Genomic DNA, 17,113 nt, shown 5'->3' on the forward strand with positions numbered 1-17,113 from the left:
AGATTATGAGAATAGTATCAATATTCCTAAAGGTCCCTAGTCGAGTATTATTATTAAGGGACAATAATAATGCATTAATATACATTGTAATGGTCCTTAGACCTGAAGTCATTATATTTCTATACGAGAATTAATATACATTGATTCCATTAAAAGTTATCCTTGACCGGGTAATGATAAAAGTGGACATTGGGTATATTATGAATCATATGAGAAATATGAATGATCTAGATGAGATTTAACCCTCCTATTTTAGGAGTGATATTATTGGCCTCTTGTGTGAGCTGACTATGAAATGCATGGCCACGCTCAAATGTTGATTTGATATGATAATCTACTCATTGATCAAGGAAACCAGGATTAAACTATGATGAGGATGATACATTGCATGCCTCTAGTTTAATCTATAATATTTGGTTAAAGGGATTATATTACATTGTACATTATTCACGAAAGGTTTAATCAATCACCGATTTAATTAATATTACTTGGGTAGCAATGATGTATTACTAGATGTCGCTCATTGTTTACGATTTTAAATTAGATTTAAAATTCGTTTCCAACGTAATAATAACCTATAGGGTCACACACAAAGAATAATTGAAGGATTATTTAATTTAAATTGGATTTAAATTAAATTAAAGTAATTTGAATTATTTATAATATTAATTAAGTTTGACTTAATTAATTAGATAAATAATAATATTCGAATTTGCTAATATTAATTATGAAATTTATTTGTTAAATAATTAAGTGAGACTTAATTATAATACAAATAGGAGTTTCGAATTAATAATAACTCCTAATTAGTTAAGAGTTATAATTTGTTTTTCTACTCTCTATATTATATCCCTTGTGTGGTTGATTTTTTGGGAGAAGCAAGACTTTTACTAAAACCCTAACCACCAAGGGAGAAGAGGGAGAGAGCAAGAAGAAACGAGTTTGTGCTAGTACACATTTAGTCTTTGTGTTCAAGCATTCGTGTGGATACCAATAGAGCGTAGATCGCGAGAGCGGGATGCGTGGTGATTGAACAAGCTTTGGATCTCCATTACTCAACCAATTTGTAAAGCTTCTTAAGATTAATAATCTGATCTACGAATTAAATATCTGTTTTTCGCATAGATCCTGCGGTGGGTTTCGAAAATTCTGATTTTCACGTTTTTAATTACTGTTTTCGTTGTGTTTATGTACTCGAAACCCTTCAGCAGCTGTTGTCGATAAGTTTAAACTCTTCTTCGATAATACATCAATCATTTTATAATTTTATATTTATTATGTATTGATTCATAAACATGACTTTATAATTATTTTTTGATTTATTGTGTAAGATTAACTTTATTTGACTTGAAGAGAATGTTTAGAAGAGTATAAGACTTATTGTGCATGACTAACTTTGTTTGACTTGAAGAGAAAGTTTAGAAAAATATAAGGTAATTGATAATTTTTTTTTAACTTAATAGAAAGTTTATAAGAATATAAGACAATTGTAATTTCAAATAAAATTAACTTTTTTTAATTTGAGGAGGAGTAGTTTTTAATCATTTTTAATTAAAAAATGAGAAAATTCGAAATATAGAATGAGGAGATCTTGGTACAAAAACGCGCTCGTCTTCTACTTTATATAAGTATTTTGATTTTTTTAACTAAAAGTTAATAATAACTTAAGCTATAATACTTGAGTGTTGCGGTTGCGGTCGGAAGTAATTATTTTTCGAGTCAGTTGCATTTTGATAGCGACGATTTACACCGAGTTTCAAAAATGATGGCTATAATTTCAAATTTGTAAATCAGTGGTAAAACTTCTTCATAATTTCAAAAAAATGGCCATACTTTAAATTTTACAGATCGATGGCTAGAGTTTATAATGAGTTTCCAAAAATAATTATATCTTAATAATTTATATTTTAAAAAAAAGTCAGTAATATACGTGAAAATAGTTAAAAAATTTAAAAACATATATCGATGAAACATAATTATTTGTCAAAAGTAAAATAGTATCAGTTCGAATTGAATGCAAGTTTGAGATAACTCTAAGATTATGATTTAAATCTAGCAATTCGAACCTAATAAATAAGAACTCAAAATTTACTAGTGAGCTCTAGGTGGAACAATCATTTAGGGTGTGTTTGGTATTGCTGTTGCAGACAGCAACAGCAGCTTTTCGCCGAAAAGCAGTTAAAAAACTGTTTGGTAAAATTTAAAAGTTGCTTTTCTGAAAAGTGATTTTGGCTTAAAAGCTGATGTTGGAGAAAGCAAGTCCCCCATGCTTTTAGAAAAAGCTGATTTTCAGCTCTTGCGGGAAGCAGATGCTGATTTCACCATCAAACCTTACCAAAAGCATCATTATTTTTAATTTTTTGCATCAAAACATATACGAATCAAAAAAATTACCAAACAGTCATCTGATTTTTACAACAGCACTTTTTCCAGCAGCACTTTTTCTAACAGCACAGCAATTTTTAACAGCAATCCCAAACAGAGCCTTAAACTCGATAACGAATATTACCTTATACTAACTTAAATCTCGTGCGATGCACGGTTCCGGTTAATATTTAAATTTTTTATTTATTCTGTCATATTATAATTTTAAAATTATTTATATAAATATAATAATAATAATAATAATAATTATAATAATAATAAATTTATAAAAAATAGTAGGATAACATGCAGTCGTAATTTAGCAGGATAAGTATATCTAGTAATCTAACAATTTAGTAGTTTAGCGGGTATATAACACTAATTTTTTTTATTTTTGTTAATAATAGGATAAGTTGTGATTATAGTTTAGTAGGATAAGTATGAGTAGTTGTTTAATAATTTAGTAGTTTAGCGGATATATAACATTATTTATTTATTTTTATAATAACCAAAATTAGGTAATAACCGTTTAACCAAATTATACCCAATTCCGGTTATTATAGTATACTAACCTGTAACTCGTGCGATGCACAGACTGATTATAATATTTGTAATTTTATTATTTTGTTATTTTGTAAAACCTAATTATAAAAATAATGGTTATTTATTATTGAAATTAATAAAATTAAAATATTTACGTATTATTTTTTATGTATTATATATTATTGAAGGATTCAAAATTTTAAAAAGTCTTTTCTTCTTCTGCAATCTATATGGCGGGTGTAGAGCCTATACGAAAGTGGAAGTCTTAAATATAAGTGTATATGGATAATTTGTTATTGTTTTTTAATTTTTCCTTGATTTAATAAATATTTTATTATATTATAATTCGAATTAATAAAATTAATTTTGGAAGTGTTTGATTTCCTATCAAAAAAGAACTTGAGTGCTCTTAAATATCAAACTGGATTATAATTCATAGAGTTTGTAGTTATATGAGATACATGATTTATTTATTTTGATGAAATAATATTTGTTTAAACTTTTTTTGGAAGGTATTAACATATTTTTTAGGAAGGTGGTAATTAACCGACCAAAGGAAACTATCGACCAAAGCAAACTATGTTTCGCTTATAATAGTATAGTATAGATAGATATAAGTATAGTATAGATGCATGGTTTTTGAGTACAAGGCTAACTCATAAGTTTGGATGTCAGGCGGAACGACGGTAACTTTGTAATTTCAAGCCTCGGGATTTACTATCTCCTCCCACTCATATTTTTACATAATTTTTGTTCATGCACGTATTTTAAGTCTATTATTAAATATAATTTTATAATTTATTTTTTAAATTTTCTTTTTCTGTGTAAAATTTTAAACATTATATTTTAATTTAAAAAAACAAATATTTAGAAAATTATATTTTATAACAGTCTTAACATGCGTGTCAATCCCCATTCCCCGGTATAAAGAACCCGGAGAGTGGAGTACAATTTATAAGTAGTAATTGTTTGGTGCCTCAAGAAACACGCATGTAAAGCTCGTAATTTATGCCTTAGAGCATCTCTAATAGTTGACACCCTTGAAGGGGGCACATAATCAAAAATATTATTTTTAATGTTCTATCTCTTTCATATTAATTTTGGCATTTTTTCACAAAACACTCCAATGGTTGGCAGCCTAGATGCCAACTTCACAACCTTAACAAAATAAATGTAAAATATGCTACCAACCTCACAAACTTAACAAAATAAATATAAAATATAAATATATAAAAAATATAATTATTTGTTCATTATTGGGACCGCAAAGGGGACCTTAAAGAAAGTTGATATCCTAATTTATGGGATGTCAATTTTGACATTCCAAATTGGCAACTCATACCAACTCACTCCACCCGAATAGCATCTCAATACTCCAATGAAGTCAAGCCACATTATACCACGTAGCGTTGGCACCCCTTTAGTCTTGACACTCATAATTGAAGTTGCTTTTACATGCATACAAAACCAAATTTAGCTTAACATTAGAGCCGGCCAAACGAGCGGTTTGGCTCGGCCCGATCGGAACTCGGCTCGCCTAAAATTCGTGTTAAGTTAACATACAACAAATAGTACTCCCTACGTCCCAATAGATTTTCGTCTCAATAAATTGTTAACATTTGAAATAGATGATTTGACATGTATTTTAAAACTCTTATCCAGGGTAGTTGTATAATTTATTTTGAAATTTTTTTTGAATTAAAATTTAAACATTTAAAATTTATTCATAAGAAAAAAAATTAAAAAAATAATTTATGTAACTATCCTAGTTCCGAAGGCTTAAAATGGGTGTCGAACACTTAGAGTTAGGTCCCGGGAAAAAATATATATATAACATGTGGAATGCTTGTAATTTATGCCTTACCTGCATAACAAACCAAATTTAACTTAATCTACAATAGAAAATACAACATTGCAATTATACAACATATATTCTTCCAAGCAGTCGGGTGTTTAGGTGGCACAAATGTTAAATAAACAGATTTTCTTAGATACCGAGTGGTTTGCAGTGTATTTAGGTGGGTTTTTATTTTTTGATCCTCTTAAATTCTAAAAGCCATATTTTGAATTTCAAGCTCACAAATTTTGGTTTTGTTCTGACCAAAATTTAGTTATTAAATTTTAAGTTTGTTAGCTCATCACGGGGAGATTCAGACTGCGGTGAGGCTTGTACTTCCTAGTGAATTGGCTAAGCATGATGTTTCCGAGGCGACTAAGGCGGTTACTAAGTTTCCTACTATCTCTTAAGTTGTTCTTCAAGAATCCGTTCATGTTTTGTCCATGTTATAAGTTGGTTTTCTACTTCTATCCACATTTTCATTCACTTTCTAAAACTACACACATTTTAACCTTCTCTCTTCTCTCTCTTCTCTCTCTCCTGTCTTTTGTGCACAGCCCTCATTTCCTTTCTTCATTTTAATTTCTATTCATTTTCTTTTATTATAAATTCTTTTTCTTATTTAATGCATTTTCAACTAAATTCAAAATATACTAAAATGAATAGATAATTTTGATTTTATTTATTCATTTAAATATTTTTAAATTAGTTAAATGAATTTTAAATATATTTAATTAACATAAAAAGCACTACATAAACAATAAAATAAAGTACATTATACTAAAAATAAAATTTGACTCTGAATGTTGTTTACTTTCAGATGTAACTAACATGATAGTTGTCATGGCTACAATTTGACTCTGAATATTGTTTACTTTCAGATTTGGACTCTCTGTAACCTAACCTGATTGACACAAGTTTAGTATTATAATTAGTAATATAACATAACATAAACACTACTATGTAAAATAAATTAATTACTTCACTTACTTGTTGTTTTATTGCATTTGCAATCATCGTGGATGTGAGTTTCTTATGATCTCGTTGGATTGTCCTCAAAGAACAATTATGTTCAGCAAGTAATTTTGTGGTTACAAATAAACCAGATCGCTTTGATTTCATAACACGAATTCTCCATGGACAATCTTCCACGACACATGTTGCCTCGTATCGTGTTGTATCACTTTTTTATAACACGATAATTTCGAGAATATTTTATATGATTTTCTTTTATAGCACTAATTGCGATTTGCTTATCTGGAAAACACTGACCTTCAAATAATTTATCGTCAAGTGAGTTAACATTTGAACAATTACCTCCATCAATCTCTTATGTGGTAAACCAGGCGGCAGTTGGAATATGTTCACCATCATTGTCGGTGCTATGATCTGAATCATCTTTCTCGTCATCATCTTTTTCATCATCATCAGATTCATCCATCAGATTCATCCGCTTCTGACTCATAATGATGATCTTCTTCATCATCCTCCATATTACTCAAGTTAAATATAGCATTTGATCTTGCCATTTCATTTAGAAGAGATAAATTATCCATTTGATACAAATAATATAATTAGTATTGATTTAGTACATGAAATTCATAAAGAAAAACGAAAAAGCTTACCTTGTAACTTTGTTTGATTTCACAATTCTGGTGGAAGTTATATATAGACTAACTTAATACCGTGGAGTGATAGTTTGAATTGAAAAGACACTAAAAAATTGAAAATGACAATTCACTAAAAAGGTGAAAGTAATAATTCACTGAAAAGTTGGACTTGACAAATCACTGAAAAAATTTATTTTACAAAACACTGCAGAATTAGATTTGACAAGTCACTGCAACTTTATCAACAATAATGTGCAACTTTATCAACAATAATGAGAATTCAATTTTTAAAATGATTGCATATGATTTTTAAAATGATTTTAATATTCATATAATACATTTATATTTTTTAATTTTTTAGTTTAAAATCCAATTAGGTTCGATGATATATTTAATTAATTATTTAAATGAATTAAATAATTTAATTTATAAATAAATTAGATACATAAAAAGAGATGGCACAAAAAAAACATGGGTTAGCCAGGTAGAAGAGAGAGAAGAGAAAATGAAAAAAGGTAGGTAATTTTAGAAAGTGAATGAAAAGGTGGGTAGAAGTAGAAAACCAACTTATAACATGGGCAAAACAGGAACGTATTCTCCAATCCAATGTGTAGAGGATGAGCGGACAGTGTTTGATTAAATATTCAAGATGGTAGGATTAGGTCCTTGTTATCTGCTTTCCATGTGGTGTAACAAATTAATACTCATAAATCTAATTAGGAATTTCCTTATTTGTATTGTTTTACAGAGTTTATATTATCCTTCTTTGATATTTAATTGAATTACTTTACAGATGTTTTTCACTTTCCATGACTTGCCTGCATCACACTTTTGCATCGCGTCCTAAAGCTATCAGATTGTTGCCTGAAAATTATTTGAAATCTGGCTATCATTGTCTTTGTTTGCTTTGATTTGTTTTTATGATATGTAAGTTATGAAGCTTAAGTGTTGTTCTATGGACTTAATCTCGATTATGTTAATACAATCACAGCAAATTAATAAATTATTTGAAATTGATTGACATTTATGAGTAGAATTGAACAGTATAACTGAAGTGAACTCCTTAGTTCTTATAGTTGGTGTCTTTTAGTGAAGTTGCTGAGCACAACTTAGAGAAAGATTTGCTGAACAGTACAAACTAGCAGAGAGGATAGCAAACACTATGGAACAAGATTTGCTAATCAGTTGATCGCTATTCTTTTCCTTTGGTACTACATGAACATGATGTTCATATGAAAATCATGCTCATATGCTTTATCAAACATGATGTTCATACGAACATGATGTCTTTTACTGAAAGCCGTATATCGGCCAAGCTACAAAAGAAAGGTTTATATTGTCCATGCCAAGTTCATATTAGGAAATGATACAGATATACAGAAGATCAAGTATGCGGAGCTGCCATCAAGTGATCATTGCATCATGCATCTTCTACATAAACTAGGAGACCAAGCAATATGGTAACGTATATGCTCCTGTTATGTAATTTTTCCAAATATAATTTCAACAGCCGCTGCTGTGCAAGAGAAACGTTTGCTGCTTGTGTCAGAGAATTTCTCACATGGCTATGTATATATCTCTTGTTATATTTTTATTTTTCTACTTTAGATTGAAGTTGTTAACTGTAATCAAGTTGCTTACCGTCTGTTTATCTGTTAAATATATTAAAAAATATTGAAAAAATTTGGAGTCCTTGCATAAGTCTGTTTATCAACTGATAGCCAGAATAAGGCCAATTAGCTGGTTTGGATATTGCTAAAAGTTTCTAAAGTTTTTTTTTTGGACTTGTAGGTTCTTGTTAATTGAAGTTTTTGCTTGTTCCAACTTCTAACTGGGAATCATTTTAGTCATTTAAGCTATATACTATTTCGGGTAATGCTGTCTCACTTGTTGAATTTGCACATAATCTTGATCTGTCTAACTGTCTTTAACCGTCAAATTTCTTGAAACTTGCTTTAAGACTTCCAAACTGGAAGTTCCAGTGTCTCGTATAAAGTAATATTTTTGTAGCTATAATAGACAAGATTAACAATGTGGAAATTGAGGCAAATGGTGTGAATTGTAATTTGAAGCAGCCTCTATAATTTGGCTAGCTCCCGTCTTCTGCTTATCAGTCATTGGGTTTAGCAAATTGGTTATATCTTGCTGCATTTGAAGAAAAAAATCATTACCATTGTAAGGCAATATTTCAAGGTTTGTTTGCAAATGGGAAGGTCCAACTTTTGGATAGGGGAGATGTTGAGTGGTGCCAGAGACTAATCTATGAGTGCACCTTTATGTTACCTTTTGTTCGCTAGAGTCTACATTAAGTTACTTGGTAATGGCAACATAGCTACTGGTAATTGATAGAGATGGAAGAGGAGAATGCTCCGGGATGAATAAAATTACAGTAACAATTTAAAGTGGTAAAAATGGGCAGTACAGAAAGAAGTGGATAAAGAAGTAAAGAGGTCGCAAGGCCAAGTATGAGAAGATGATTGATGCTGGATTTACAGGGGTGCTTTGAAGTTCTATGAGCTGAATATATAATGTTCTTTATTAATTACTGAATATATAGATCCATCTAGCACACAGTCACACAGATTCATGTAAATAGTCCCCCCGGGTTTACACATTGTACCAAACCACAAATTACAAAACATTTAAAACTCGATAACATGAAAAATCATGATTCATATAAATAGAATGATCTTAATTGATAACAGCATAAAACATTAACGAAAAGCATTAAGATCTACAAACCACTACTAACAGTTACAACATAACCTAACATGAGAACTATCCACCAAAGCCATAAAGAGTCCTACCCTGCCTCTTAAGTGCATAAACAACATCCATAGCGGTCACAGTCTTCCTCCTAGCATGCTCAGTATAAGTAACCGCATCACGAATAACATTCTCCAAGAATATCTTAAGCACACCACGAGTCTCTTCGTAAATGAGACCTGAAATCCTCTTGACTCCACCTCTTCTAGCAAGTCTACGAATAGCAGGCTTGGTAATGCCCTGGATGTTGTCTCGAAGGACCTTGCGGTGCCTCTTGGCTCCGCCTTTGCCCAATCCCTTGCCACCCTTACCACGCCCAGACATCTTTTTAAAATGAATTTGATTTGAACTGATTGAGATTTGAATTGTTTGGTTTTGACAAGTGTGGGGTTTGGTTTATATAGATTGAGATTTGGGGGTTTTCAAACAGGTTCGAGCGGGGTGTGTTTATGATCGTTGGATAAGAGGCTTCATCGGACTGTTGATCTTTGTGATCCGTGTAATACGATATAGGTGGATCTGATTGGCCGATTAGAGGGCACACGGATTGAATATGAAAATATAATTAGCGGGACTTTTGACATTTAGATTTCAGATTTCCATTGGGAAAATACATTGGTGAGGTTAGTCGTGCCAGCAGTTAGGGATGTGCATCCGGTTCGGTTAATCGAAAACCGAACCAAATAATCGATATTTTTTCGGTTCGGTTAATCAAAATATTATATTCGGTTCAGTTTTCGGTAATAATTTTTTAAAATTTCAATTTTTTGGTTTTTCGATTTTTAACCGCGGTTAACCGAAAACCATTTAAATTAACCGAATTTATTTTATATGGCATAAAATATTGATTATTAATAATATTATTACATTTGTTGTACAATTGTACTATACTTTCTAATACCTCACTGGCCTGTATTCCTGCAACATTCACTAATCAAACAAACAAATGGCCTGTATTCTGGAATTAACTGTTTGTGTTTGTATGTTGAGAAATGAGTACCGTAGAAAAACTCAAAAACACCATTTTTTAAAATTTTTATTAAATTCGGTTTTTAATTTCGGTTTTCGATAAAACCCGAATAATTAAATTCGGTTCGATTTTTATAACCGAATTTTGTTCGGTTCAGTTTTCGGTAGGGGTTTTACCAATAGTTCGGTTTTGGTTAACCGAAAATAGTTTCGGTTTCGGTTAACCGAATGCACAGCCCTACCGGCAGTATAAGGCTACAAGCCAATGTCTAATGCGAATGAGTGTTTTATCGTTCGGCGATAAATTGAACCTATAAGCGAAAATTAGGTTAAAAATTATTTTTTACAAAAATCGGTTAAAATCGAAAAAATTCCGATTTATTTGTCAAAAATTGGGTTATTTGGTCAAAAATTGGCCTCATTGATAAAAATTTGAAAAAATATTTAGAAAAATTAAAAAAATAAAATATATAAATTTGTAAAAAAAATTAACAAAAAATAATAATGGCGTATACATATTTACTATTTTAAATGATTAAATAATAAATATTCTTAATTATTCATCTTAAATTGACATCAATTCATAAGTTAGATCTTAAGAATTATATTTATTTTAATAATATTTCATATTTTAAATTTATTTGTATAAATATTTATAAAAATTACATATGAGTAATCAAAATAGTAAAATAATTACATGTATTATTATTTATAAATAAAAAATAACATTAAATTAGTTCCGATTAATGATCTGATTAATCATTCCGATTAATCTCCGATTATCCAATTAATCCCTGGACAATGCCTCCATCGAATAAGTTTGATTCCCGCTTATTACAACACGTCAACACTGATACAAATCCGTGGTCCAATTACTTTATATTCATTTATAAACAACTCGCTCTTCCGGCTAATTATAGGGTGGTGACCCTAAATGTCATTTTGGCATAAGAAATAATTTAAAATCAACTCAAGAGATTACATCGTGTAGTGCTTAAGGCAAAATATCCAAAACCTCATGCAGCTTTATGAACCTTTTCTTCTTCTTTTTTAAAATGTTGCGCAAACAGTGACATAGAATAGAGGTTTGGCACCAAACTAGGGATGGAAACGGGTCGGGTTTGGATCGGGTATTATAAAATCCAAATTCAAATCCAAATATTTTCGGATTACCCAAATCTAAATTCGTCGGATTTCGGATCGGATCGGGTATTTTTTTGGATATCCAAAATTACGAATAATGTAGTCAAATTTAATATTATTTATACATACAAACACTATTAATCACATTTATATGATAGCTAAAATTAAATTACATTAAGTAATAAGTAGTTAAACACATTATATTGCACGGGTTGACATGGTGAGTAATATCTAAGATATTTTGATAACATAATATTTAGTATTTCATCACAAATTATTATTTTTATAAATATATACAAAGTACATCTTACATAATTAAAGCTGATTTTAAAATAAAAAGTTATAATTCACTAAATAAGTATTGACTATCTTGATAATAATCTACTATTACTCAAATAATACAAGAAAACTATGTAAATTATATGTATTACATCTAAAATATTACATATAATATATAATAAATGTGTCGAGTTTTAATCGAGTTTCGGGTTTGGATTGGATTTCAGATCGGATCGGGTATTGATAATAATCTTGTATTGTATGTGGATGACATACTTCTTATAGGAAATGATGCACCGATGCTGCAATCAGTCAAAGTGTGGCTATCGAAAAACTGCACTATGAAGGACTTGGGAGAAGCATTCTACATTCTCGGTGTGAAGATCTATAGAGATAGATCTAGAAGAATGATAGGTCTTACCCAGGGTACATACATCCAGAAAGTGCTTAAAAGGTTTAGCATGGAAAACTCCAAAAGAGGTCTCATACCGATGAGCCATGAAGTATCCCTTTCCGAAAAGATGTCTCCTAAGACACCTGAGGAAAGAGAGCATATGAGTAAGACTCCTTATGCTTCAGCAATAGGATCTATCATGTACGCGATGTTATGTACTAGGCCTGATGTTGCTTATTCAATTAGTGTGACAAGCAGATATCAGTCCAATCTAGGTGAAGACCACTGGAAAGCAGTGAAGAACATCCTTAAGTACTTGCGAAGGACTAAGGATATTTTTCTTGTTTTTGGTGGTGGATCTGAGTTGAAAATAGAGGGTTATACTGACTCTAGTTTTCAATCAGAAAGTGATGATAGCAAATCCATGTCAGGGTACGTGTTTACTCTGAATGGTGGTGCAATTAGTTGGAAGAGTTTCAAACAGTCTACAACGGCTGACTCCACAACGAAAGCAGAATATATAGCTGCAAGTGAGGCTGCAAAAGAAGCCGTTTGGATGAGGAAATTTGTTTCTGAGTTGGGAGTTGTTCCTAGCATTGGGGAGCCTATTGTGTTGTATTGTGAAACAATGCAGCAATAGCACAAGCCAAGGAACCTAGGTCTCATAAAAATTCCAAACATGTTTTGCGACACTTTCATTTGATTTGGGAAATTATTGAAAGAGGAGATGTCAAGATTGAGAGAGTTGACACACATAACAACGTAGCAGACTCACTCACAAAGTCATTGTCTCAGATTCACTTTGATCGTCATAAAGAGAAGATGGGTATTAGATACCAGGGTGATTGGCTTTAGTTCAAGTGGGAGATTGAAAGTGTTTGTCCTAAATCCAATCATGTATGATGAGTTAGGAAGAACTTTCTTGTATTCCTATTTGATTTCATTGAAATTAATAAAAGACTTGTTTTGGTTTTATTATGGGCTTTATCTATTTAAAGTGTTTTAAATAAGATGCTCCATAGTTTAGAGTAAAGCTTCTAGAATTATAATGAGATTATAATAGTGAGATCTAGAAGATGATAACTCTAGACTTAAACAGTTCCTGATCATTGGATAACTAATCGGATGTTAGTAGATCCGCAAAGATTGATACATACTATGTTTGCTCCCTTCAGGAGGATGTCTGTTCTCATAGGCATTTGTGTGGTGAGACTATAGCTAGTATGTAGGTGTTTATTAGGGAATAAGTTCACTAAACATGACTTGATAAGTTGAACAACTAATGAAGATTACTCACATGTCAATAGTTATTCACTGAGTGATAGTTGTACAAGTATCCTTAGACTTGAGATCGTTAAAATTATCTTGTATATAATGAATTGTGCTTTGGTTTAGTCCTTAGTCTCAAGGACATCCATTAGGTTTATTCTGGGCATAGGGATTTGTGTATAGAGATAGTTAACGTCAATAGAGGATCTACCCCTTCTAATATAGGAAGAGAATATCATATGTTATTCTTAGTATGCGAGTTCTGGAATCTCTGGCCAGAGTGTATGATATTAGAAAGGAGTTTCTAATTTGCATTAATATGAACTTTGCATTATGAATAAGAAATCATATGATTAAATTTGATAGGCCTGACACGAGATCCATGCCTTGTATTTAATCGGGATATTGTAAGGGTAGAAGGAATTTATTGTACGGTAACCAGTCACTGATGGGTTCTTGGTATTCTAAGCAGTGAATTCATATTATCCGGATAGTCGCGATATGTTGAGAAGCATCACTCACGATGTAGAATAAATATAATTAATCAGTTAATTATATTTAGTGAATTTTAGTATTCATGTAAATAATTAATAAAAGTTTATTATTATTTATTTCTACTACCGGCATAATATTGAACCTACAGGGTCACACCATTAAAGAATATTTTCTTTGATGAAATATTGAGAGAGAATAATTTTCTAAATAGTTTAGAAAAAGAAATAATGATTAAAATAGTTTTAATTATTATTAAAGCATTTTATAAAAATAAAATGTGGGGCAAATATATGTATAATGATATATTATAAAACCCTAGGAGAGCCCTATAAATAGAATGAGATGGCTCATTCTAAACACACACTTGGTTTTGTGAAAATCCTAAGAAGAGGTAGCCTCCATCTTCTTCCTCTCTCTCTCTCTCCCAAAACTCCATTTTTATAAAAGCTTGGTTTTATAAAAAGTTTCATCGAAGAGGATCATTCTTGGTGGATACCGGTAGAGTGATTCACACACTGAGGAGCAACTGCTAGCAACCATATTATAAAGCTTCCATTTTCAAGGTATGGTTACGATTCCTCCGTTTTTCTGATTTATACGTTTTTATATATGTGCGATACATGGTTTTTACGGAATAATTGTTATATCACGCTTCCGCTCATCCGTAAATTCCTTCAATGTAACGTTTTGCCCCCAAAATACTACTTTATTTAGCATTTTGCACATATTATTTATTTATAAAAAAATATTTTTAAACCTAAATAAAAAATTGTTGAATCCTAAAATAATAAAAAAATTAATTTAGAATTCATTCTTAAATTTTTTAATTTGATCTTAAATATTTCTAAAACCCAAATGGTGAACTCTATAATATTAAAAATTATTAAATTAGGTTACATCTTTAAATTTTCAAATTATTTAATTTAGATTTTACACTTTTCATTCTTTGGATTTAGGGCAATTAGGTCCTAAACCCTAATTTAAATTTGGGTTTAGGCTTTGAGGTGTAAGGCCTAATGACCGTAAACCCTAAATCGGTGAATTTTTTATTCAAAATTTAATATTTCTAAAACCCATAAGTTGATTGTTGAATCATAAAAAAAATAAAATTTGTTAAATTGGGGTATGCTTTTAAATTTTAAAATGTTAAATTATAAAGAAATGTCAAAAATGAAACATTAAGTGTTGTTTCTAGCCCCCTAAACAATAGACCATAAAAAGCTCAAAATAACAAAAAAATGAACCATAACACTACATGAAGTAAATGTTGTGGTATTAAAAAATTAAAAAAAATAGAAACAAAACACTACACCGTGTAGCATTTTTGACTTGTTTTAGGTGACATTTTGGACCTTAATTTTCAATATTGATATTTTGGGAATTTTTTAATGAAATGGTGATATTTTGGTCCATTTTTTCTTATTATGTTCATCAATTAAAGAACATACAGTTAACAATCATGTAAAAGTTAACAAATTTCACTTAAAGTTATTCATAATTTATGTTAGGAATATATGTGCATTAGTTTGATGATATGATTAACAAAACACTTAAGTAGAAATTCAGTGTCTGTAGCCTCAACGGATAAGACCACTTTGGCTATCCGTTGATGGTGTAGCTTTACTTAGAAATAAGTCTAGTGTTGTAGCATATTTCAGTCTCTGTATTTAAGATGTAATTCTTAGAAGTTGAGAGAAACTATGAGTCATGTTGACTACTAGAAGATATGCAGATAGGAAGGCCAATTGTAAATATTTCATGCCTTGTAATTTTGTATAAATGAAGTGGTATCAACGGATGACTTAAAGACCTTCAACGGATGAGAAGCTAAGCTTCAACGGATGTCTCTAAAGCTTCAACGGATAACATCCTTCAACGGATGAGTGCATCAACGGATGAAAGCTTCAACGGATGTTCTGTTGATTAACCGTTGATAAGTGGTAGTTGTACCTACAAACAGAGGCACGTGGGTGAACAGAGATAACTGAAATGTGGCAGCCTAATTTCAGGAACATCAGAAAAAGCAGCCGTTCTACTCTAGTATAAAGAGACTTTAAGTCAACAAAGTACTGGAGTGAACTGGAGAAGAAACAAGTGGAGATCTTACTTTATTATTTTATTATATCCTTGTCTTCACTTGTAAACTTGGTAATATATAAACCAAGTAGTAGCTAGTAATTAGATAAGAATTTTTCCAGAGCTGTTTAGAAAAATCTTGAGAGAAAAATTATCTAGTTTGTACTAGGATGCAGCTGTGATCAAATTCTTAGATCACAGAATTTCTGAAATACCATCTCTGGTGGAACAACAAATCCACCAGAAAAGTTTTTAAAGGTTTATTGTGTTCTTTACATTTGTGTTTGAATATATATTTGTCTGTATCAGCTTAAAGCAATTCACACACTTGTTCATCTTGAACACACAGTCTTTATAAACTGCTCAAAACTTGAAAAAGTTTTGAGATTTACATTCAACCCCCCTTCTGTAAATCTCATTGTTAGTTCTCTAGAAATAACAATTGGTATCAGAGCAGGCTCTTGACAAACAAAGAGTTTAAAGATCTTGGAATCTAACAAAGATGAGTAAGAAGGATATTGGAGTAAAAATCCCAGTTCTTGACAGAGACAGTTATCACCACTGGAAGGTGAAAATGCACCTTCATTTACTCTCCCAAGATGAAGGTTATGTAAACTGTATTGAGAATGGTCCTCACATTCCCCACAAAGTAGCCACAGTTGCTACGGCCACAATTGTTGTTGGTCAATCCATTCCAAAACCTAGAGCAGAATGGACAATGGAAGACACAGAAGAAGTCCACAAGGATAAGAAGGCTATGAACATTTTGTTTAATGGTCTTGACAAGGATATGTTTGATAATGTGATAAATTGCTCAACTGCCAAAGAGGTTTGGGACACAGTTCAGCTGCTGTGTGAAGGTACAGAACAAGTAAAAGAGAACAAGATGCAGCTTCTCATTCAACAGTATGAGTATTTTCATTTTGAAGAAAATGAATCTTTAAATGACACATTTAACAGATTCCAAAAGCTGTTGAATGGATTGAAGCTGTATGGTAGAGTGTACCAGGTGAAGGATTCAAATCTTAAATTCTTAAGATCCTTGCCAAAGGAATGGAAACCCATGACTGTCTCCTTAAGAAACTCTCAGGATTATAAGGACTTCACTCTTGAAAGATTATATGGAATCTTGAAGACTTATGAACTAGAGTTGGAACAGGATGAGGTATTGGAGAAGGGGAGAAAGAAAGGAAGTTCAGTTGCATTGGTAGCTGAAAATGAGAGGGAATGCAGACAAGAAACTGTGAGATCTACATCAAACTCCAAAGATGGTACAAGATATCAGGAATCAAGCAAAGGAAAAGAGCAAGTTGCTGAGAATGAAGACAACTCCAGTCAAGATGACTCTGATAGTGTTGATGAGCATCT

The 17,113-nt window shown here is 31.1% G+C and overlaps 1 protein-coding gene across 1 annotated transcript; it reads right to left on the bottom strand.

Annotated features, from left to right (window-relative positions):
- Positions 1-9,007: 9,007 nt before the first annotated feature.
- Positions 9,008-9,499, bottom strand: LOC141670728 (histone H4). The gene has a single exon (XM_074476712.1). The coding sequence runs from the start codon at positions 9,442-9,444 to the stop codon at positions 9,133-9,135; it is 312 nt and encodes a 103-aa protein (XP_074332813.1). The 5' UTR covers positions 9,445-9,499; the 3' UTR covers positions 9,008-9,132.
- Positions 9,500-17,113: the final 7,614 nt, after the last annotated feature.

This window comes from Apium graveolens, chromosome 7, assembly GCF_009905375.1.
Source record: "Apium graveolens cultivar Ventura chromosome 7, ASM990537v1, whole genome shotgun sequence".
NCBI classification, from domain to species: domain Eukaryota; kingdom Viridiplantae; phylum Streptophyta; class Magnoliopsida; order Apiales; family Apiaceae; genus Apium; species Apium graveolens.

Coding starts and splice junctions, on each gene's coding strand:
- LOC141670728 (XM_074476712.1), bottom strand. CDS start 9,444: ATGTCTGGGCGTGGTAAGGGTGGCAAGGGATTGGGCAAAGGCGGAGCC.